Source organism: Eschrichtius robustus, chromosome 20, assembly GCF_028021215.1.
Source record: "Eschrichtius robustus isolate mEscRob2 chromosome 20, mEscRob2.pri, whole genome shotgun sequence".
NCBI lineage: Eukaryota > Metazoa > Chordata > Mammalia > Artiodactyla > Eschrichtiidae > Eschrichtius > Eschrichtius robustus.
The window spans coordinates 53,722,634-53,746,825 of NC_090843.1; the positions used below are offsets into that span (position 1 = coordinate 53,722,634).

The 24,192-nt window shown below is 40.4% G+C and overlaps 1 protein-coding gene across 1 annotated transcript in view; it reads left to right on the forward strand.

Annotated features, from left to right (window-relative positions):
- Positions 1-24,192, forward strand: part of RPA1 (replication protein A1) — a 52,923-nt gene that overhangs the window by 20,490 nt on the left and 8,241 nt on the right. Inside the window, exons 5-12 of the mRNA XM_068530682.1 lie at positions 4,051-4,139; positions 14,725-14,817; positions 17,082-17,214; positions 18,391-18,493; positions 20,059-20,127; positions 20,274-20,466; positions 20,625-20,764; positions 21,189-21,337. Of these exons, the coding sequence (XP_068386783.1) occupies positions 4,051-4,139; positions 14,725-14,817; positions 17,082-17,214; positions 18,391-18,493; positions 20,059-20,127; positions 20,274-20,466; positions 20,625-20,764; positions 21,189-21,337 (969 nt within the window). The remainder of the gene's footprint in view (positions 1-4,050; positions 4,140-14,724; positions 14,818-17,081; positions 17,215-18,390; positions 18,494-20,058; positions 20,128-20,273; positions 20,467-20,624; positions 20,765-21,188; positions 21,338-24,192) is intronic.

Sequence of the window (24,192 nt, forward strand, 5' to 3'; positions counted from 1 at the left end):
TTCTGTGGATTTTTTAAAGTAGATTTTGGTTCATCTGAGGTTTTGTTTTGTTTTTTAGTTTTAAAAGCAGTGGGATTATTTTAAGTTATTTAAGGTTTTGATTTTGTTTTTTATTGAAGTATAGTTGATACCCTATATACCCTTTTATATAGGGTATGAAGGAGGAATTTAGCTTAATTTTTCCCAAATGGATAGTCCATATCATGGAAGACTTACAGTAAGGAGTTTATTTTATTCTAAATGTGATGGGAAGCTGTAGGCTTTCGAGCAGGGGAGTATTGGTACAGTCTGATTTAAGTTTTTTAGTTTCCAAGAGATTATTTTCATAGCTGTGTGGAGAGTTGATGGTTGGTGACAAAAACAGATAAAGAGAGACTAGTATTCCATTTATCTGACTGTTCTGTTTGCCATCTTTTCCTTTGATCTGCTTGTCTAGTCCCGTTGTCAGTGCCAGAGTTTGTTTTTTCTTTCTTTTTTTTTTTTTTTTGGTGACATCTTCTTGAGATGTAATTCATATACCGTACAGTTCATCTATTTAAAGTGTAAAATAGTTTTTACTATATTCAGAGTTGTGCAGCCATTACCACAATTAATTTTAGAATATTTTATTGCCCTCCAAATAAACCCTGTACCCTTTAGATATCACCCCCAAACTCCCTATCCTCCCAGCCCTAGACAACCACTAATCAATCTACTTTCTGTCTCTATAGGATTTGCTTATTCTGGACGTTTCTTATAAATGAAGTCATATAATATGTGGTCCCTTGTGGCTGACCTCTTTTACTAAGCATGATATTTTCAAGGTTCATCCATGTTGTACCACATGTCAGTACGTCATTCCTTTTTATGGCCAAATAGTATTCCATTGTATAGATATGTCACATTTTGTTTATCTAGTCGTTTGGACGTTAGGGTTGTTTCCACCTGTTCGCTATTGTGAATAATGCTGTAGACGTTTGCGTACAAGTTTTTGTGTGGACATGTTTCCATTTATTTTATATATATCTAGGAGTAGAATTGTGTGTCAAATGGTAACTTTATGATTAGATTTTTGAGGAACTGCCAGATTATTTTCCAGAGTGGCTACAGTAATTTACGTTCCCTCTAGCAATGTATGAGGGTTCCAGTTTCTCCACATCTTCATCAACACAGATAATTACATCTGCCATAGTGTTTCCAGGTAAAGTATCATCTGTAGAATATTTTAGTAACTTACAGATGATGTCTTCCTTTACTTTTTCTCCCCCCAAATTTTCTTCGTAGTTTTTCTTTCTTTTTTTTTTTTCTTTTTTTAGTTTATTTATTTTTGGCTGTGTTGGGTCCTTGTTGCTGTGCGCAGGCTTTCTCTAGTTGTGGCGAGTGGAGACTACTCTTAGTTGTGGTGCTCAGGTTTCTCATTGCGGTGGTTTCTCTTGTTGTGGAGCACGGGCTCTAGGCGCACGGTAGTTGCAGCATGCAGGCTCAGTAGTGGCTCGTGGGTTCCAGAACGCAGGCTCAGTAGTTGTGGTGTACGGGCTTAGTTGCTCCGCGGCATGTGGGATCTTCCCACACCAGGGCTCGAACGTGTGTCCCCTGCATTGGCAGGCAGATTCTTAACCACTGCACCACCAGGGAAGCCCACCTGGTAGTTTTTCTATATTTATTCTTCCATATTTATTATTCTTCTTCCATGTTTATTCTTTCAAGTATCAAAAAAAAAAAACAAAAGTCCTGTCGGAATACAAAGAACTGCAGTAAATTTACATAGTATTTCATACTAAGTCCATTCAAGAATATGGTATGTGAATCCCTATATATCCTGTTATCTGTCTTCAGATTATCACTTGATATCCAATCTTGTTTTATCTAAATACCTTCCACATCTACCCTCCTCTATAATTTTGAAGCAAATCTCGGACATATTTTTTCCTCCACAAATATTTTAGTATATATCTTTAAAAGGTAGTAATTCTTTTCTAAAAATTCCATTTTTACACCTAAAATATCAAATACTCTGTCACTGTTCAGTTTCCAACTATTCATGTGTGTGTGTAATTAATTTGTCTGTATCAGGATCCAAAGTAAAGTTCACACTGCAGTAGGTTGATAGTTCTTTTAAGTCTCTATGAATCTAGTTCCTCCTCCATATCTTTTTTCCTCCCTTAGTGTTTATTTGTTGAAGAAACCAGGTCATTTGTACTTTATCCTCATGCACCGTTTCCCACAGTCTGGATTTTGCTGATTATATCTTTATAAAGTTGTAATGTGTCCTTGTCATCTGTGTTTTCTGTGAGTTGATATTGGTGTATTCTTTTGATGTGTTGCTGGATTCATCTTGCTGATATTTTAGTTAGGATGTATGTATATTACAAAATAAAATTAGTGGGTTTTTTTCGTGTGCTTTTTCTTAGGTTTTGGTATTAGGGTAATGCTAAATGATAATAAGCCTTCCATTTTTCTATGTTATCCAAAATTTGGATACTTTTGGAAGGTAGTTAAAATACCACTAAATATCTATCAGAGAGTTTTTATAGTGAATCTGTATGTAATATTCGGAAACAGATAGTTTCAAGCTTATTTTATTGAAGTAATATAACCTTGATATGAAAACTTGATAAAGGTAGCACAAACTGATCAATTGCATGTGAAAATCCAAAATACAGCAGTCAGACCATTTAAAGAATCCATCACAATGAGGTTGGGCTTATTATTGCTTAAATAATTGCTCCAGACCATCTACTCTTTTTTTTTTTTCCTTTTGGCTGCGCTGTGTGGCATGCAGGATCTTAGTTCCCCGACCAGGAATCAAACCTGTCCTCCCTCCGGTGGGAGCACGGAGTCCTAACCGCTGGACTACCAGGGAATTGAGTTTCCCATCTACTATATTTAATGTCCATCTCAACTATGCTAATTCAGGCCCCGTCAGTTCTTCCTTCTGTTGTTCCCTCTGCCTCCAGTTGTGTTCCCCTCAGACTCCTTCATATTGCAGTCCTCTTTAAAATACGAACGTGATTGTGACATTCTTGTTCAAGCACGTATTGAGCAACTACTGTGGACCAGTTGCTACAGTAAACACTGGAGGATACCTGCCATTACCGAAAGTGCAGTTTAGTAAGAGAAATAGATAATAAATAATGAATACACAACTAAAATATATCATATGTGAGTAAATAATCAAATAATGAACATAATTAACCCAAATATTAATAATTATATGTCAATATATATTAATTAAACCTGAGAGAAGTGACCTGAAGGAAAGAAATGATGGCTGTAGAAAGGAGTATAACAGAAAACTGATCTAAACCAAAGATTAAGGAAGCGTCTGAATATTAGATGAGGCAGAATGAGAGACCATCACAATCAGAAAGCGGCGTGTACAGAGGCCTTGTGGCAGGAGAGAGCGGAATGTACACCAAGAGCTGGAAGGAAACAGATGGTGGAGAGCAGAGCACCACGGGGAAACGGCGCGAGGTGAGCTGGAGAGGTTAGTGCGAGGCCAGACCTTACAGAGCCTCGTAGGCTGTGTGAAAAGGTTTTTAACTTTTGGCCGAAGGTCCTTGAGAAGTTATTGAAAGGTTTTAATCAGAATTAAAGATGGACAAAGAATTGGAAGTTCTTAGTTAATAGTAATCACAATTAAAAAATATCTATAGTCACGGTTTTCACTGGGAAAAGGTAATTGTTCAGCTAAGTATATGTTTCTGAAAACAGATCATCTCTTGTGCCACATATTCTTGGGTTTAGTAATCTAAATTCTTATCATGTCATTTGCTCCTTGAAGATACAGTATGTAGTAAGGACACTGCATTTTAATTAAGGAACTAGCTGGGAAATGAAAACCCTGCAATCATAAAAGCCCTTGATAATGATACAATGAAAGATTAGGGAAATATTTATGTAGGAATTGATATCATATGTTTCTCAAGTTATTCAGTAATGAAAAACAATTGACAAAGGGAAATAGTTTTATCACAGTGATTATTGGGGGAAGCTTTTTAAGTAGCTTGTCGTTTGAAGGGCTTCTGAATTTATTTTTTCTAACATGTTTCTATTTCTTTGCCTTTGTAGGAGAGTGATTATTTTGATGGAGTTAGAAGTTTTGAAATCAGCTGAAGAAGTTGGATTAAAGATTGGCAATCCAGTGCCCTATAATGAAGGTAAAATGTTTTTTATAGGTTGTAGCACTCAATTGAATACCTCTTCATAGATTTGGAGTTCTTCCTTTTGATATAGTTTGATTTGTTACTCTTACTAAAACTAGTGATTTGGGAGTCTAGCAACCCAGGTTATTCTTTCATTTTTTTTTTTTTTTCAGTACTGAAGAAATGATGGTAGGACTCTGTAAAGGAAAACCTCTCTGTTTTTCTCTACACACAGCAGTCATACATACTTCTGGCTCTTCTGTGACCAGATGTATGGGTTTTTTTTCTTCCCCCTGATAAGCAATTCTCCAGTTCTCTGTGGACACCAGCTGGGTCTCCTACAATTCAATTTAGTTCTGACACTAGCTACCTGGAGTTAGCCTCAGATTTCACAGGGTAAGGGCTCAGTTCCACTGGACTGCCTCCACCCCTCACCCCCTCTCCCCTTCAGTCCAGAGTCCAGGCTGGGACTTCCCTGGTGGCGCAGTAGTTAAGAATCCGCCTGCCATTGCAGGGGACACGGGTTCGAGCCCTGGTCCGGGAAGATCCCACATGCCGCGGCGCAGCTAAGCCTGTGCGCCACAACTGCTGAGCCTGTGCTCTAGAGCCTGCAAGCCACAACTACTGAGCCCACGCTCCGCAACTACTGAAGCCTGCGTCTCTAGAGCCCGTGCTCCACAACAAGAGAAGACACCGCAATGAGAAGCCCGCGCACCGCAACGAAGAGTAGCCCCTGCGCGCCGTGGCTAGAGAAAGCCCGCGTGCAGCAACGAAGACCCAACGCAGCCAGAAATAAATAAATAAAACTAAAAATATAAAAAAAAAAGTAAGTCCAGGTTGTTATCTATGCTTCTGACCAACTGGCTATAAATTGTAGCTTCCTACAACTCCCTCCTCAGGTTCAATTAGAGTGATTTGCTAGAGTGGCTCACAGAACTCAGAGAAACAATTTACTTACGAGATTACCGGTTTATTACAAAGGCTATAACTCAGGAACAGTGAGGTAGAAGGGCAGGCATAAGGCGAGGTATGGGGAAAGGGGTGCAGAGCTTCCATGCCCTTGGTGTGCCATCTACCTCGGACCTTCATGTGTTCACCAACAGAGGCTCCCCAAATCCTGCCCTTTGGGGTTTTTATGGAGGCTTCCTTACTTGGGCATGATTGATTGAATCATTGGTGATTAGTTCGAGGGGCTGCTCCAGCCCCTCTAGCAGTTATTTTGAGTATCTTAGTCTGTAATGTCGGCCTCCCAAAAGGGGAAGAAGAGAAAAATGAAGTGGGAAGAAAGGGTGCCAGCCCCTTAAATCCCTGGAAAGCACTTCAGCAGAGGGCTCAGGGCTTGCAACACTGGAGGAAGCAACAGCAATGGTCACTGTCTCTTTGCACCTCTGTGATCAGAAGCAGCATTCACAGCACAGATCGCCAATATATGGAGGACAGGGTCCTTTCTGCCCACCTCAGTTCCAGAAACTGTGTGCAGGCTGCTCCAGGAACAGGTCCACTGCTGTGTGCCACATGGCTGAGGGGTGGGGAATGGGTAGCTGTTACTGTGCTAAGGGCTGGTATTGGTGGAAATTCACCAACCAAGCCTTCCCCTGAAGTTGCAAGCCTTCTATAGACTTCTGAATTCAAAGTAGTTATAACACGAATTCTGCCAGTGCAGTTGTAGTCTAGGTTGAGAGAGAGATTCCTGGTGCTTCCTACTCTGCTGTCTTTCCAGAATCCTTTCAACAGTGATTATCTCTTGATAATAACTTTTATTTTCTTGTGAAAATATATAGGAAAGCCCAATGAAATCAGAAAATTTTAATTACTTTAAACAAGAGAGACAATAATAGTTGAGAAAAAAAGTCAAAAGAATCATCAAATCACTGACTCCAGAAGGCTTGTCTGCCCCTCCATCAAGTCAAATAAACATGAAATGAGAGGGAATTCCCTGGTGGTCCAGTGGTTAGGACTCCGTGTGCTCACTGCTGAGGGCCCGGGTTCAATCTCTGGTCTGGGAACTAGGATCCCACAAGCCGTGCGGCACGGCCAAAAAAAAAAAGTAGAGCCTCATTGTTCTCCAAGATAAATTCCAGATTTGTTTGAAAAGTTAAAAAATGAAACCATTAAAAATAATAAAGGGGCTTCCCTGGTGGCGCAGTGGTTGAGAATCTGCCTGCCAATGCAGGGGACGTGGGTTCGAGCCCTGGTCTGGGAAGATCCCACATGCCGCGGAGCAGCTGGGCCCGTGAGCCACAATTGCTGAGCCTGCGCGTCTGGAGCCTGTGCTCCGCAACAAGAGAGACCGCGATAGTGAGAGGCCCGCGCACTGCGATGAAGAGTGGCCCCCGCTTGCCGCAACTAGAGAAAGCCCTTGCACAGTAACGAAGACCCAACACAGCCATGAATAGATAAATAATAAATAAAAATTAAAAAAAAAAAAATAGGGACCTCCCTGGTGGTGCAGTGGTTAAGAATCCACCTGCCAATGCAGGGGACACAGGTTCGATCCCTGGTCTGGCAACATCCCACATGCCGTGGAGCAACTAAGCCCGTGCTCCACAACTACTGAGCCTGCGCTCTAGAGCCCATGAGCCACAACTGCTGAAGCCCACGCGCCTAGAGCCCGTGCTCCGCAACAAGAGAAGCCCCTGCAATGAGAAGCCTGCACGCAGCAATGAAGACCCAACGCAGCCAAAAATAAATTTAAAAAAATAAATAAATAAAGAGAATGGGGGGCTTCACTGGTGGTCCAGCCGGTAAGACTCTGCGCTCCCAATGCAGGGGGCCCAGGTTTGATCCCTGGTCGGGGAACTAGATCTCACATGCATGCCGCAACTAAGGAGTCCACATGCCGCAGTGAAGATCCTGCATGCCGCAACTAAGACCTGGCACAGCCAAAATAAATAAATAAAAATAAAATAAATATTTTAAAGAAATAGAATGGGGCTCTATAAATGGATTGGAATAATTCACAATGAATATTTGATTACATTAAAATTTTAAATTTTGCATGTTAGAAAGGTGTGCAAACATAAACTAGGATAAAATAGTTACAAAAGATAAGTCTGACAAAGTGTTAATCTTTAATATTTACTAAATTTTTTACAAGGGAAAATTTTTTTGTATTTATTATTATTATTATTGATATTATTTTTTTCAAGGAAAAATTCTCCAGTAGGAAAGCAGGCATTGGATGAGAAGAAACACTTCACAGTAGAAGGAGAACAAATGGCCAATACATAAGAAAAAATATTAACCCTTACTGGTCATTTTTGTATTGTTCCTTTAACTATTACATCTTGTTCCTTTAAGTATTATCACCTTTAAGTATTATGTTAGCTGTAGGTTTTTCATAGATTCTTTTTATCACTATGAGGAAGTTTACTTCTATTCCTCGGTTGCTGAGAGTTTTTATCAGGAATAAAAGGTGAATTTTGCCAATTTTTTTTCTGTGTCTGTTGATGATCATATCGTTTTTCTTTTTTCATTGGTTAATTATATTCATTAATTTTTGAATGCTAAACCAATCTATGATTTCTGGGGTACGTCTTATGTCATGATCTCTTTCTACTTTTTACGTATTGTTGGATTTGATTTGCTAAATCAAGCAAATCCACTTGATGTGATGTGATTTTGTTTAGAATTTTTACATCTATATTATGAGGGGTATTGGTCTGTAATTTTGTCATACCTTGTCTAATTTTGGTATCATAGTAATCCTGGCCTCAGAGAATGAGTTAGAAAGTGTCCCCTCTTAAATTTTATGCAAAAGTTTATGTGGAATTGGTATTAATTCTTTCTTAAATATTTCGTAGAGTTTACCAGTGAAAGCATCTGGCCCTGATACATATATATTTTTTTATGGAACGGCTTTAAACTACAAATGCAGTTTCTGTAACAGATACATAGTCATTCACATTGATTGTGTGTTGCAAGAAATTTGACCATGTTATTTAAGTTGTTGAATTTATTGGCCTATATCAAAGTAAATAGAATAAATGTTCCAATTAAAAGGCAGAAACTATCAGACTGGATAAAATAAATATAGTCCCTTATTATCCTTTCAGTGTCTGTAGAAACTGTGGTGATGTCACCTCTTTTAGACCTGATATTGGTGATTTGTGTCTCTTTTTTTTCCTGATAAGTCTGACTAGGGGTTTATCAATTTTATGGACCTTTTCAAAGAATGAAGCTTTTGCTTTCCATTGTATATATAGACCACATCTTTTATCGTTTTTTTAAAAAATTTATTTATTTTTGTCTGTGTTGGGTCTTCGTTGCTGTGCGTGGGCTTTCTCTAGTTGCGGCGAGCAGGGGCTACTCTTTGTTGCGGTGCGTGGGCTTCTCATTGCAGTGGCTTCTCTTGTTGTGGAGCACAAGCTCTAGGCACGCAGGCTTCAGTAGTTGTGACACACGGGCTCAGTAGTTGTGGCTTGTGGGCTCTAGAGCGCAGGCTCAGTAGTTGTGGCGCATGGGCTTAGTTGCTCCATGGCATATGGGATCTTCCCAGACCAGGGCTCGAACCCATGTCCCCTGAATTGGCAGGTGGATTCTTAACCACTGTGCCACCAGGGAAGTCCCTTCAGGTGGTTTTTTGTTTTGTTTGTTTGTTTGTTTTGTGGCCATGCCATGCAGCTGCAGGATCTTAGTTCCCCGGCCAGGGATTGAACCCAGGCCCCCTACAGTGGAAGCCTGGAGTCCTAACCACTGGACCACCAGGGAATTCCCCCTTCAGGTGTTTCTTAATGAAAATATAACCAAATACATAAATTATATATTTTCATTCATAATCCACTTTGCTTACACCAAAGGCAGGATACTGTGTACACTATCTTGTCTCTTTTTTTTATCCTGTTGTGTTTTTTTAAAATTTCGGCCTAGAGATATTTTCATACATATACTTAGAGATCTTCCTTATTTTTATTTATTTATTTTTAACAGTATAGAGTATTCTGTTGTGTGACTATTCCATAGTTTAAGCAGCCCTTTATTGATGGGCACTTGGGTGTTTCCATACTCTGGCTAATAAAACAGTGCTGCAGCAGATAACTTTATACATATGCAGGTACATGGTCAGAGGGGGTTTGATTGCCAGAGGTGAGATTGTTGGATCAATGGATAAATGCCTTTGTGGTGGGTAGATATGCTTGGGTTCCCTCCATAGGATAGTATCATTTTGCATTCCAGCAGTATGTGAAAATACTGGTTTCTTCACAGCTATGCCAACAGAATATGTTGTTAATCTTTTGATTTTTTTTACCAATCTGATAGATGAAAACTCACATCTCAATGTAGTGTTTAATTTGTATTCTGAGCAAGGTTAGTATCCTTTTAAATGTTTAAGGGCTTTTTATTCTCTGTGAACTGTTGTGTTGTCCATTTTTCTTTTGGGTTGTGTATCTTTTTCTTCTCAATTTTTAAGAGAGTTCTTTAAAAAAAATAGAGGAATTAGTCCTTTGTCTCTGATATGAATTACAACGTCTTTCTGACTTTGCTTATGGTGTTTTTTTTTGCTATGCAGCAGTTTACTTTTGTTTTTATGAAGTTGAATTTTCCAGTTCTTTTTTTTTTTTTTAATGACTTTGGGGTTTTGAGCCGTAGTTAGAAAGGTCTTCCTCACTGAGTTATAAAGGTATTCACCCATGTTTTATTCTAGTACTTGTGCGGTTTCATTGTTTGTATTTAAATCATCCATGCTGCTTCTCTCTTACAGTTGTGATGCCTTGATTTGTGGTGTTTTGGGCTTCACTTTCACATAATTTGCAATTTGTCTTTCCCCTAGTTTCACTAAAGATGCAGTCTGTATGTGGGAATGTTTGTTTATGGGACGGGTATTCATTCTTCTTGTTGCTCTCTATGATTTTTAGAAGAAGTAGGAAGGTTTTGGACTAGGTCATCACCATGCTTCTTCCAGAAATGGAATGTTCTAGATTTAATTTTTACCTACACCAAACATAATAATTTGGTGCTTTAAATTGGAAAGGGAAAGCTGGAGCCTATTCAGGTAAAATTCTAAAATATTAAATTGGAACATCACAATTGTTTTGCAGTAGTAAAATTTTGTTAAAATGAGCACATTGGTTATCTTATTCTCAGCTTTTAGGAAGGAGAGTCAAGGGAAAGTGATACTTAGAATCTCTATGAAATCTTTGGATGCCTTAGGGGTGAGGGAGAGATGATTATGCCCAACTTATCACCTTTCGCCAGATTTCTTACATTTTTTATGTTGTATTTAATTGAATGGTTGCTTTGGACATTTTGCCTTTCAGGGGCAAAAGTATTTGAGGTAAAGATGGAGATGAAAGGGTTAAAAGATGATTACCACTTGAGGTCTGAACTATACAACTGTGGAAAACACTCCTTTGTCTCAATACCCAGTTCCTCTGGCTCTTCCCTTTCTTCAGGGTCTGTTAAAGTGCAGAGGGATGAGATGAAATTTTGCTGTTAAAGAGTATTTGCTATTGAATTTCATTGTAACTGGATCAGTAACACATTGTTACTTGGGCCATCATGAAAATAGTTTTGTTATAGTGACTACTACCTTATGGGTGTATTTGACAGAAGTGGTTTCTAATTGTCTATTGGAAAGCAAGGAGACTGTTATTAGTAGATAGAGAACTAAAGTTAGATTTGTATCCTCCTAGCACCTAACCCAGACCTGTGACGTATCAGATGACCTAACTCACTAGACCCAGCCCAGAAATAGGCAGAGGAATTGCAAAATGTGCATTGAAATTGTCTCATGGTACTAGTACCACATTAAGTAAAGATACTTAGAGAATTTTCAAAATGTGAGAAGTAAAATTTCAAACATAGTTCATTTTTCATACAATATTGGGTTGGATGGCTTTAAATCTCCCATATTTACCATTATATAGTTTTTAATCAGTATGTATATTAGTTCTATGAACCTACACTGTTTCTAACCACAGTATTATACTTAGACTTAAATTTCTTAGCTTGTTGCTTAGTTATTAGTATCACTCATTATTGAAGGATACTAGCTGGAATTTTTTTCAGCCTGACTCTGTCCATTTTCTGCCAATAAGAAATTGTAATTATTGGATCAATGGATAAATGCCTTGGAAATGGATTATTGACTCTTCCTTAAATTCTTTGTGGTGGTTGTTAAGAAAGTAAGTTAAGAAAGTAATTGTTGGTAGAAATTGAGTTTTTTGTTACTCTGTATACTCTGTTGTCGGTTGGCTGATTTTTCTCAGCTGGTGGCTCATTTACTATTATAATGATAATAAAAATGATATAATAAAAAATAAAAAATAAAATAAAAGTGAGTGCAAGTAACTTGAGGAGCTAGAGTCTGCTTTTAAATATCCTATATCCCTCCTGGGTCAGAGCCGGTGATAGGAAGCTAGCATACAGCAAAAAGGTCTAAGAATTATGACCTTGATCCACCTTATTGGAATGATTTGGTTTGCAGGTGACATAAAACTGAAGATTATCAGAAGCTGAATATCTGTATTACTGCTTTGGGGTATAATTTTAATTTTTAGGGAGATTATTATTTAGTTGTGTACTGATTTCTTTTACATCTTATGGTCATTGGTTGTATTGTAGTGCATTAAATTGAAGGGCAGTTGTTGCTATTTAGAATGCACTAACATTCTTGCCATCCATTTGGCTTGGGAATGTCTCTTGTCTCTTGTGCCAGATTTACAAATGTGGTCCAAAGCAGGAATTAAGGATTGCCCTAATAAATGGATTAGTAGCTTTTCCTAACTACCAGATATTGTGGTTATTAGTTATGTTTTATATAATTAGAGTTCTGGCTTCCAGAATTGGTTGCTTAGGATTAAAAATTAACTAGATGGTGGTGAAGTTGAATAGATCTAGTCAGACAAACCTGGGTTCAAGACTAGGTTCTGTCTCTTCCTGTGTGACTCTGGGCAAGTTCCTTGACCTCTTAAACCCACTTTTCTCATCTGTTAAATGAGTACAATAATACTATCTATATATATTTTATAGAGAGAGCTAAAGAGTAAACGGAATAATGCACTTAACCTTGTACCTGGTACATAGTAAGCATTCAAAAAATTGTAGCTATTATGAACATGTCTATTACAGGGCCTAATTGGAGTCTTGTTAAATATACTATTTTCATTGACTCTAAGAATCCAATGATTATAAAACTATACCATTATATTATGTACTACTAAAAAGAAATTATAGCATTAATTTTAATCCATATGTTAAAATGTTTAAAAATCTTGATCTGGCAATAGGTAAATAGATAAGTTACATTTTAAAAAATTGTGGTTAAAATGCACATAACATAAAATTTACATCTTAGTCATTTTTTGTGTTGTATCGTTCAGTGACGTTCAGTACAGTCATTGTCATGCAACCGCCACCACCATCCACCTCCAGAGCTCTTTCATCACCCCAAACTGAAACTCTGCACCCATTAAACAGTTACTCCCCACTCCCACCCGTCCCTGGTAACCACCGTTCTACTATAGATACCTCATAAAGGTTAGTTACATTTTGATGGAAATGAATGTAAGAGATCAGCAAGATCCTGTGACCATGTCCTGTTCAGCAAGATACTTGGAGAAGCAGGCGTGGTGAGGAGGAAGGGACTTGAGAGTGTAGATGTGTTTGAGACAGTGGGAGGGGGAGGAACTAGGGTGGAGTATGGCAGGGATTTGTGTATCTTCATGGTTCCATCTTTGAATGTTTAAATCTTTTGGTTCATTTGAATAAAATTTCATGAAGCAGGTAAAAATACAGATTAAGGGAGTTTCCTGGTGGCACAGTGGTTAAGAATCCGCCTGCCAATGCAGGGGACACGGGTTCGACCCCTGGTTGGGGAAGATCCCACATGCCGTGGAGCAGCTAAGCCCGTGCGCCACAACTGCTGAGCCTGCGAGCCACAACTACTGGGCCCACGTACCGCAACTACTGAAGCCCATGCCCTCTAGGGCCTGCGTGCCTCAACTGCTGAGCCCCTGTGCTGCAACTGCTGAAGCCCATGCGCCTAGAGAGCCCGTGCTCCACAACAAGAGAAGCCACCGCAATGAGAAGCCCGCGCACTGCAACAAAGAGTAGCCCCCGCTCGCCGCAACTAGAGAAAGCCTGCGTGCAGCAATGAAGACCCAATGCAACCAAAAAAAAAAAAAAATTACAGATTAATTTTTTTCCAACCACTTGGCCCCAATACTGTTTACTGAGCAATTCATCTTTTCCCTACTGATTTAAAAAAAGGTTCACTGTAGAATTTCAGAATGTTCCTTCATAAGACACATTGTCAAAGGAGAACAGTCCTCCCAAGCAATCTCATATGACACTCTATAAATTCAGAGGTAATGGAAAAGCTAAAACGTAAACACAAAAATTCATTGTCAATAATCTTGGCTCTTTTTTCCCTGTAAATGAGGCCTCTCAATTTTTCTCTCTATAGGAAGAATTAAATAAACAGTTCTGTTTAACCCTTTTAATTTGATGCTAAATTAATTTTACTCTAATGGCACTGTTAACTCTCATTTAGTTGTACCAGTTAAGAGTACCTTTGGCAGGAGGAGAGGAAATCAGTGTGCAGTGTGCCCATGTGAGTTAGGGCCTTGGAAAACCCAGCAGGAATAAACTCAGTGGTGGAAGAAGCAGAGGCAAGGCGGCAGGCAGGGAGCTTTTCCAGGGGTGCTCACCATGTCTGTTCTTAGGGCTCTCCAGGATATGTTTTGAGCTGCACTTGTGTGCTGCAAGCACTCTTAGTGAGCAGCCCAGATTGGGTTGACTTCTACTTTTAGTGCCAATCACAAAGGCAACATCAAATTCCATAAATCTATTATTTTTTTAAAGTAAGTGTATTTTTGCAATTTTAACATTCTTCAGTTTCATAAACATTTGCAGAAGGGGTGAGGGGCAAATAAATACTCTGATGGTGTGGCATTTCTTATTTTCTGCTTGAGAGACATGTTCGTTTCCCCTCCTTTTCCTTTTAATCTTACTGTCTCCCCGCCACAGCTGCTTCTGAACTCCATCCTCATCTCTCCTGCTGTGACAGTTCACTAGCCTTCACAGTACCGAAGGCGCTTTCAACTCTTATTTTCCACCAACTGTCAGTTGCAAAATAAGGTTGCTTTGTTTGGGAGGGAAAGGGTAGAATCCTTTCTGAATGTCTTCTTTCCCTTTGAAGCAGGAGCACTTCAGAGACAATTGAACTGCTTTTAGGTTTTTGTTACCACCCAGCTTTTTCTTCTGATAGATCCTGCCGTGAACACAGTTCTGTTGATAACATCGATTTGTTGCTATGGAAATAGTGGTAATGTCACAGATTCAGCTCAGGGACTTTACTTCAGGTTCACGCGGGAGAAATGGGCAAGGCTTTAGGGGAGAACCTCATTAAAACCAAAAGCTATCAATTATAAGCAGGTGAAAGGTAAATGGAGCCAGCCTTTTAGGTAATGAAAACATAAGTGTGAACCCCTAGCACATTCGCTGCATGCAGTTGAGTGCCCCAGCGTGAATTCCAACCCACAAGAGTCTTTGACAAAAGCACAAATTTACACTTCCTCAGAGTATTTCTTCTACTTAAGTTTAAGTCTCTTAACCCAAATTACTTGCACTAAAATGGTCTTTCTCTTTTGATCACCAGGGCACGGACAACAGCCAGTAGTTCCTCCTCCAGTCTCAGCAGCAAGTCCGCCAGCCAGCAGGCCCCAGCAACAGAATGGGAGCTCGGGAGTGGGTGAGGCGGCCACGTGAGGATGCGTGCTGATTGTGTGTGGCAGGCTTTCGAATGATGGTTTGAAATTTAATCTGAGACTAAAGGGAGTTTTCAAAATGCTATTCCTGACAGTTGCTTCTTGCAAAGAATAATTCCAGTTCTTCTTGGAATTATTGTAAAGTGTGTGATTGAAAAAATGATTAAAGACTGTCTTTTAAAGATACATAATATGCTTTTTTTAAAAAAAATCAGAATGATACACTGTTCTTTGCTAACAGTTTATCTGGTAGTTTCTCACTTACACCGTCTTGACTTTGTGAATTACATACCTTTTAAATTCTCGCCTTTTAACTCTTTAGGATCCGCTTATTAAATTTGGCTTGTCTGTCTCCAGGTTTCCCATCTGGGGCTCTTGTGGGTATTTATCTTAGCTTGAAGACAGTATCATTTATGTTGGTCATAGGTCCTGCTTCTCTGTCTCACGGATGAGGAATAGTTTCTTCTTTTTAACTTTCTCTTGAGCAGGTCCTGAGAGGCTGTAATGGAATCATCTTGTTTACTTTCTGGCCTTTGCTTTAGGAACCTCCTCATGTGGGATGTCACCATTGAAAATTATGATTTGTAGAGTTTGGTTGGAATTTATTTTTAGAGTTTCTTTTTTCTGTCCCAGCTTCACATACACCACCTATTCCCCTCCCCTCAACTATTAGTTTCCGTTTCTCAGTGCTAAGATTCTAAGAAAAGCAGGGTTAAGACGTCACTGATGTTTCTGTGAAACTTGCAGGACATAAGTCTTTTTCCCCATTAGTCTTTGATGTTTTATCTACCTTGCAAGAGGTAGCTATCTTCTATCCATCTCCCTTTCTAAGTGGATCTATTTATACAGAACTCTCAAATTATGTACTGTTGAAGGGGGGTGGTAGAATAGATTATCTAAAATGGTAAATACCCTAATAGTCACTTCCTTACTAGGCTAAAATACAAATAGTATGTTATTCTTCTTCCCACCCCCCACCCCTACAGATTTATCTTTCCAGTTGTCTATCTTTGGCTTATATTGAGATTGATTTTAAAAAATCAGTTAACATTCCCATAACACATAACTGGGTGCTGAAAGAAAAAGGACTGGAAGTGTATGAGGGGAGGCTGCCTGCCAGCATGAGAACTGGATGTGTGTGTGTTTTGTGTAATTGTGTATTGTATACTAGGTATGTATAGAGACACACACACATATTCTGCAGAGTATGTGTGCTTCCTTGTGTCACCTTGAGGTAATTGTTACTGTTGTGTGTGTAGTCGTTTCTTGACTCCCCAGTTAGAAGAGAAAATTTGAAGATCTGGGACCATGTATGTATATTTTTTACTAAGTGCTACAAATGCCTAGAATAGTGCAATACGGGCTGTGGAAACTCAATAAATAAATGCCAAGTAATGGAAGATTTACATTTCTAGCCAGATGCCATTCTGAAGAAATGTTTTGATATAGAATATATGAAATCATTGGACGAAATTATCTTTTCTGAATTTGGAGGTTGAAGCTTTATAGAAACAGCATGCATGTAAAAGATTTCATCTGCTTACAGGCTTTACGTAATTACGTATCCTTCCCAAGTGCAAGACAGCTTCTTAGGCTTGGATAAAGGAGTCAAGAAGGGGTCCCGAAAGCCAGCCACCTACTTGTCTTGAACCGAAAACTGATTCTTGCCCTTTGCTCCCAACTAAACCCAATCCCATAAACTTCATTCTAGACTTTCCGTGCCTGTAAGACCAGTTGAGAACTGGGAGTTTTCTGGGGATGTTTTGAGGCGATATATTTGTGATAGGTATCCCTCACCTCAGATGGTTCACCCACTGTGTCCCTTAATTCCTAGCATTTCCTTTTGCTTTTTCTCTTATGCAACTAGTGACTTGTCATCAGTTTTACCAGTCAAGAAGGTTGATTTTCTTTCTCTGACCCATTATCCTGCCTGTTGATACACGGGAAAGGTTTAAGAGGGTTGACCTCCGAAATAGCAGTGTCTGGATTCATTACCATTATTATCTTGACCTCAGGGCGTAAGTCAGCAGATACAGTCGTGAACATCTGTGTGCCCAGCCTTCATCCTAGATCTGCCTCTAGCCTCCTGTTTCAGTCTCTGTTTGATGTCCAGATCTCTTGATTATTTAAAAGGAAAAACTTTGTCTCTCGTCTTGTATGATGTCACTAGTAATTGAGAGTTCTTGCAAAGCTTACTATAAAATTTAAATAAAATAATGATTGTCCTTCTTTGTGTTTGTTTTTAAAGGTACCACTGTATCTAAGATTTTTGGTGCCTCAAAGACATTTGGAAAACCTGGAGGTACCAGCGTAGGGAACACCTCCGGGGGAACACAGGCCAAAGTGGTACCCATTGCCAGCCTCACCCCTTACCAGTCCAAGTGAGTTATTTCATGGAATAAGTTCAGAAGGGACTTAGAAAAGAATATAAGAGGTTATTATGGGCTCTTGAGTTACTTGTATGTGAACTTCAGGATTACCACACATAAAATAGGTTTCCTCCTTTTTTTTTTCTCTAGAGGGGGAGGAGATAACAAATTGTGGCAACCTTTAACTCTCAATAAAAGAATGGCAAAAAGAGCAATCATCCATAGCCTATGGAATTTCATTCGTTTTAAAATAATTTGAAATTTAAAAGATTTAATGTTTCAAGAATCAGTTGGTAGTCCTATGAGTAAGAATAAATTTTCTAATTCAGAAGGTATTTCATCTTATCATATAAATAGGTGACTTTTAGTCTAAAAATTATTACTCTGATTTAGTTGGCTAAAAGAATCTGTGCTGTTTGTATTAACCATAGTAATATAACCTGAACAGATATTTCTTTTATATGACTTCTTTCCATTCAAAATTAATTTTAGCTGCGGAAAATTAGTGAGTACTCGTTTCAGAATTCTTTCAGATATGTTTTTGTTTGTTCTTCAATTCTTTGCAATATAGGGAAGATCTGTTCCCCTGTGAAATTATGAGTAAGGTAGCTAATGTGCCCAGCACCTATATTCAGGATGGGCACTAGGACTGGATGTCAGACCTTGTGCCTCCTTTTTTAGTGGCCTCTGTCTGAGGTCATAGTGCTTGAGGGTGTTTTCTTTTGGTGCCTGAACCAACACCGCGTTCCATACCCCTGTATTTATATTCAGTGTGTCTTGGAAACGAGACAGAAGTTTGACTTCAGTTATATCAGCTCCCATGATTGAAAATAGTGGCAAAATATAATTGCTGGTATTACTGCATTTTCTAGCTTAGAACCTTTCATTAAGGGGATAGTGTTGCCTTGGTGATGCTTTTTGGAGAAGGGAGAGCGTTCATAAATTTACTTATTTGACAGGAGAATGAGTCAGTGTTAAATCACCTTGTGTGTTTTACTATTTGCTTATTCTACAAACTGTCAAACCTGGATGTCATCGTGGGGTTTTAATTAGCTGGATTAAAATACAGCTTACACTGAAAAATGGAATATGCATAAGATAAGAAAGGCTATAAGAAGATGATAGGGAACCTTTCAGATCTTTCCCAAGTAAGACTCCAAACACTAATATAATCTATTTGGTTTTTAGGTGGACTATTTGTGCTCGTGTTACCAACAAAAGTCAGATCCGTACCTGGAGCAATTCCCGAGGGGAAGGGAAGCTTTTCTCTATAGAACTAGTTGATGAGAGTGTGAGTATCTGTCAAGTGGGGAAAGAGGAGTCTTCGACTCTGAGAAACAGAGGGCCCATCTCTGTGCAGGCCTGTGAGGTGAAAAACAATAGTAAGCCAAGAAGAAACACGATTCTTCTTGTTTTTCTTCTATTGTAGTCTTCTGATGCTGTCTGGGGGCAAAGGGTTAAAGTCATAAATAAAATCCTTGATCTCAAACGAAAGCATTTGTTGCAGTAGAAATTAGTTTTCTAAAGGTAAGTAGCCTCACGGGCAGGAGAAACCAGAGACACTGTCTGACTTGCTGGCAGGCTTAGTCGAAGCCCCAGGGGGTTATATCTGCTTAGGAGCCAAGTGGAGCTTTGGGCCACAGCAGAAGGCATGCAGCAGCCTTGATATGTGATAAGTGATCAGTTTTGTGGGAGATGGATTCTGGCTGTGCAGACACTATATGCTTTTCTTTTTTTTTTTTTTAATAAATTTATTTATTTATTTTTGGCTGCGTTGAGTCTTCACTGCTGCACACGGGCTTTCTCTAACTGCGGCGAGCGGGGGCTACTCTTCGTTGCGGTGCACAGGCTTCTCATTGCCGTGGCTTCTCTTGTTGCGGAGCACGGGCTCTAGGCGCGCGGGCTCAGTAGTTGTGGCGCACGGGCTTAGTTGCTTCGCAGTATGTGGGATCTTCCCAGACCAGGGATCAAACCCTTGTCCCCTGCATTGGCAGGTGGATTCTCAACCACTGTGCCACCAGGGAAGTCCCTCTATATGCTTTTCTTAAACAAGACCAAACCATGATGAAGAGACGAAAAATCCACGTTGTGGAGTCTCCACAAAGTCTTGTCATGCTATTTCTCTGTCCATTAGTTTTGTTTATAACTCCTAATGTATACTTCAAGCATTCTTTTCAAACTGCTGCATATTTCCTATTTGTTCAAACCTCTAACAGGGCCGAAAAAAACAGTTGGTTTGTTTTTATTTTTTTGTTTGTTTTTCGAAGATGGGATAATACCCTAAAATGTATTGACTGTGAGGGCAGAATCGGTGTCAGAACCTAATTTTTTTTTTACCAAATTATTGGTCTCATCTGTCATTTGGCTAAAAATTCAGCTGTTAATTTAAGTTTCTTCTCCATCTGTAGCATTTTGACTGATGGAAAAGTAAAAGTGAAAATCCAATCACAAGCAACTTGAAAGTATGACTTGTTTTTAACATTTTTGGCAGTGACTCCTGAGTATGAAGTAGTTCCTTGCTGGGTGCAAACATGAGGGAAACTGGTGAATCACAGTGGCTCAGCACACTTCCCTGGGGGCTTCAGTCGTGTCACTCAGTGTTCGAAAATTTTTATTTATTTTTTAATTTTTTTAGGTTTCTAACTTGAGGTTAATGAAGCACAGTAACGGGATCAACCAGTTAAACTTGGGTTGTTTCATTAGGGTTACTAACTTGAATATGTGACTGTGAACTGTGTGTTTCTGGGGTGACTGTGCTACTGCTTTAAAGATGTCGTTTTGACACTAAGATGTCCTGTTTTTCACTGGTAAAACTTGAACTCCCCAATTCTAACCTGTTCTCGCACGCTTCTGCAGGGCGAAATCAGAGCGACTGCTTTCAATGAGCAAGCGGACAAGTTCTTTCCTCTTATTGATGTGAACAAGGTACAGTAGCATGGAGTCTAGAACGGGAACAGCCAAGCGGCGGGGTGAGGGGGTGCTGTCTGTTGGAGAGCTATGTGATCTGTAAAGGGTTTTTATATCCGATTTGATGGCCTATCCCACGTTCCATAGCTTGGCCTCTTTTACAGGTCTATTACTTCTCTAAAGGCACCCTGAAGATCGCCAACAAACAATTCACAGCTGTCAAAAACGACTATGAGATGACCTTCAATAATGAGACTTCTGTCATGCCCTGTGAAGATGGTCATCATTTACCCACAGTTCAGTTTGATTTCACAGGGATTGGTGACCTAGAGAGCAAGTCTAAAGACTCACTTGTAGGTAAGTATGTGTGTGAGAATGAAGAGAGTGGTGATTATTAGTTGCGTTTGCAACATACAGGGGAGGCATGAGACTTCAGTGCTTGCTGTCCAGCCTCTGGTCATGCTGTAGTGGGAGCCTTGACCATCTCTTGCTAAAACGTTGTGCCTGTGTTTTAGACGTAATCGGGATCTGCAAGAGCTATGAAGATGTCACTAAAATCACAGTGAAGTCTAACAACAGAGAAGTCTCTAAGAGGAATATCTATTTGATGGACATGTCAGGGAAAGTGGTGAATGCTACTCTGTGGGGAGAAGATGTGAGTACCCACGTTGAGTGGTCAGAGCATGTGCAGAGAGGCGAAGACGTAAAGAGCTTCCAGGGTGGTGGTCTTGCCCCGGAAGCTGTGGGGCTTTGGCCATGTCGTCTGTGTAGACCCTTCCTAATGAAGGGTTGGACTATCTGGGGAGTATTTGAAAACATTTATTTGATTTACTTCTGTGAGATTTGCTATGATTTAGATTTTACATAGTGAAACGCTCTTTCCTCTAATTCTCGATTAGTTTTGATGTATCTCTGAGCAGATTCTTGTGTGTGAGGTTCTCTTGTATAGATTCCATGTGCCATTTATTGCATTCACTCTACTGTTGGCTGTTTCCTTTGTTTTCTGTAAAAATGTTCTGTGCATTCTTCCTGCTAGTGACAATTGTTTGTGTTTGTTTGTTGTCTTTGTTGTTATGCAGGCTGATAGATTTGATGGTTCTAGACAACCCGTGATAGCTATCAGAGGAGCGAGAGTTTCTGATTTTGGTGGACGGAGCCTCTCTGTACTGTCTTCAAGTACCGTCATTGTGAACCCTGACATCCCAGAGGCCTACAAGCTTCGTGGATGGTAGGTTTTATGGGGCTAAACACAAGGGTTATTTGAGCCTTAGTTTGGAGAAGAGCTGGTTCTTTTGGTTCCCACGATCGGTATATGAGCTGTCTGCCAAGCAGAGAGCTTCGTTTCTGAGTGGAGCAGTGCCTGTGTTTCTTGGAGACAATGTGCCTTCTGAGAGGATGGCTCTAAAGCCCTTCAACTGACAGACCTGTAATCCCATGACAAACCTGGAGAGTCGCAGGGAGCAATTAGGACGGGAATGCTGCCTGCCGACCTTGATCCTGTGAAGCAGGTGAGGCCGGCGGTAGCAGCTGTATGGTGAAGCTCTGTGAGCGGCGGCGTCTTTCTTTTCATGACTCAAAGCTGTGGGCTTCTGCGGCGTCGGGGGAGAGAGTGCTTCTTGCTCCGTCCAGCCTCTGGTGCCGATTGCATCTTCTAGTATGTATTCACTGGACTCTGATCAAGTGCGGTGGGCACAATGGGCCTTTGTGGGCGTCGCGTTGTTATTCATGGAGCACTCGGGGGATGAGGAGAGCCTACTAAGATCTCCTCGCTATGTCTAGCTGTTTAGGGTGTTAAAACTCTGCCTTAAAAGAGCACTTCAAACTGAAGCATGGTATGCAAGCGTTGATGTGGTCAGGGAAAGCCCTGGAACTAGCTTGAGCTTAAATAATTTGTGTAGCTGCGGTCACACGAGGGAGTCTTAGGGTTTGAGTGACTAAGGAATTAGCTCATATTACATACTCCCCACTTTCGTTTGAGCCTCATGTGAACCAGTTGCACTAGTATTTGAATAGTTTCATGAAATATCTACTGGCATGACCATGTCACTTAAGCCAGCCTTGTGCATGTGGTCCCTGTGGATCTGTATTTAACTCTTCTGGTAGCTGGCATTGCATTATAAGGGAAGGCCCATTCGTTAATAACCTGACCAGACGTAATCACAGCTTTGGTTTGTTCTTATTGCTTGATTTCCTTTCAGGCTCTGGAGCTCGACCCCAGTTTAATTGCGTGCCCCACATTAAGGTCTTCATATTTTTCTTGTCGATAACTGTGATCCCAGTCAACATAAAAAGACATGGCTGCCTCTAGAATAAAAGAACTTGGCATTGATCAAAGAGAAGCTCAGTGTACACGTCCCACCTAGGCAAGGACTGGAGATGTTTGGATCTTGGTTGCAATGATGTGGAGTTTTTACTGTAAGAAGGGCTGCCTCTCTCCTTGCTCTGTTGACTCCGGATAGCTGTCTTCGGTGGCAAATGTCTCCTTGGAGTTTTTGAAACCGTAAACTCATGTAGCTAGTTGTGGTGAAACAGATTTATGGACCTTGCTGTGCCTCTGTGACAGATTTAGCCGCTGATCTGACAGAACAAAAAGGCAATTGTCTGCAGCTTAGGGCAGCATCCATTCTGTTCCACGCTCTCTTTTTAAGGAGCCTGTTCTGTATGTGGTTACTTCTAGTTACCCTCCTTTTGGGTGACATTGGCATGTTTTTAGTCTCAGACTGACTCTTCCCTGCCACAAGTATGTTTCTGAGACACTTCCTCTCGGGCCCCCTTTCCTTCGTATTAGCTGATATGTGATCAAGAAATGTAATCAATTTTATAATAATTTAACATAAATTAATTTCAACTTTAATAACGGCATAAATGGGACTTCCCTGGTGGCGCGCCCAGTGGTTAAGAATCCGCCTTCCAATGCAGGGGACGTGGGTTCGATCTCTGGTCCAGGAAGATCCCACATGCCGCAGAGCAACTAAGCCCGTGCGCCACAACTACTGAGCCTGCACTCTAGAGCCCGTGAGCCACAACTACTGAGCCCGCGTGCCACAACTGCTGAAGCCCGTGCGCCTAGAGCCTGTGCTCTGCAAAAGGAGAAGCCACAGCAATGAGAAGCCCGCGCACCACAACAAAGAGGAGCCCCCACTCGCCGCAACTAGAGAAAGCCCGTGCGCAGCAACAAAGACCCAACACAGCCAAAGATAAAATTAAAAAAAGAAAATAACTTATAATATATATATATATATGTGTGTGTGTGTATATATATATACATATATATATATATATGTGTATATATATATATATAGGCATGAGTAAAATCTCGCTAGGAAGGTAAATCTACAAGGAAACAGATAAATACCGTCTAATAAATTACTTTGAATCATATAATCTTTTGAAATTATACCAGGCTTAAAAGATCTTTCACCATGGGAACATTTTTTGCTACCCTGTTAAAATATGTCAACTGTCCCCTTCTATCCTGATACATTTCAGTGATGATAAAAATGCAGCTGCTGAGCAAGAATGAGCATCAGTAGCCCAAAGAACTATACCACAGCTCTCCATTGTTGCTTTTTTTGTTGTTGACTTTCTGGGTTACTGTTTTTAGGCCTTGGACCCTCCGGCCAGCGTTGATATGCAAGGCTCATTTAAGAAAAGTTTCTGTGGTAGTTGGGCACTGTCTTTCTTGACCACTAGGGGGCATCAAAGCAATTGAGATTAAAAAAGAGGTCATTCCATTTCTTCAGTAGACTTAAGATACAATGAGGAAGATAGTACCATCAGCTCACTTGGCCATGACCTGTGAAAGTTGGGTGGGGGGGCTTCCCTGGTGGCGCAGTGGTTAAGAATCCGCCTGCCAGTGCAGAGGACGCGGTTCGAGCCCTGGTCCGGGAAGATCCCACATGCCGTGGAGCAACTAAGCCCATGCACCACAACTACTGAGGCTGCTCTAGAGACCGTGAGCCACAACTGCTGAGCCCGCGTGCCACAACTACTGAAGCCCGCGTGCCACAACTACTGAAGCCCGCACACCTAGAACCCGTGCTCCGCAACAAGAGAAGCCACCACAGTAAGAAGCCCACATAC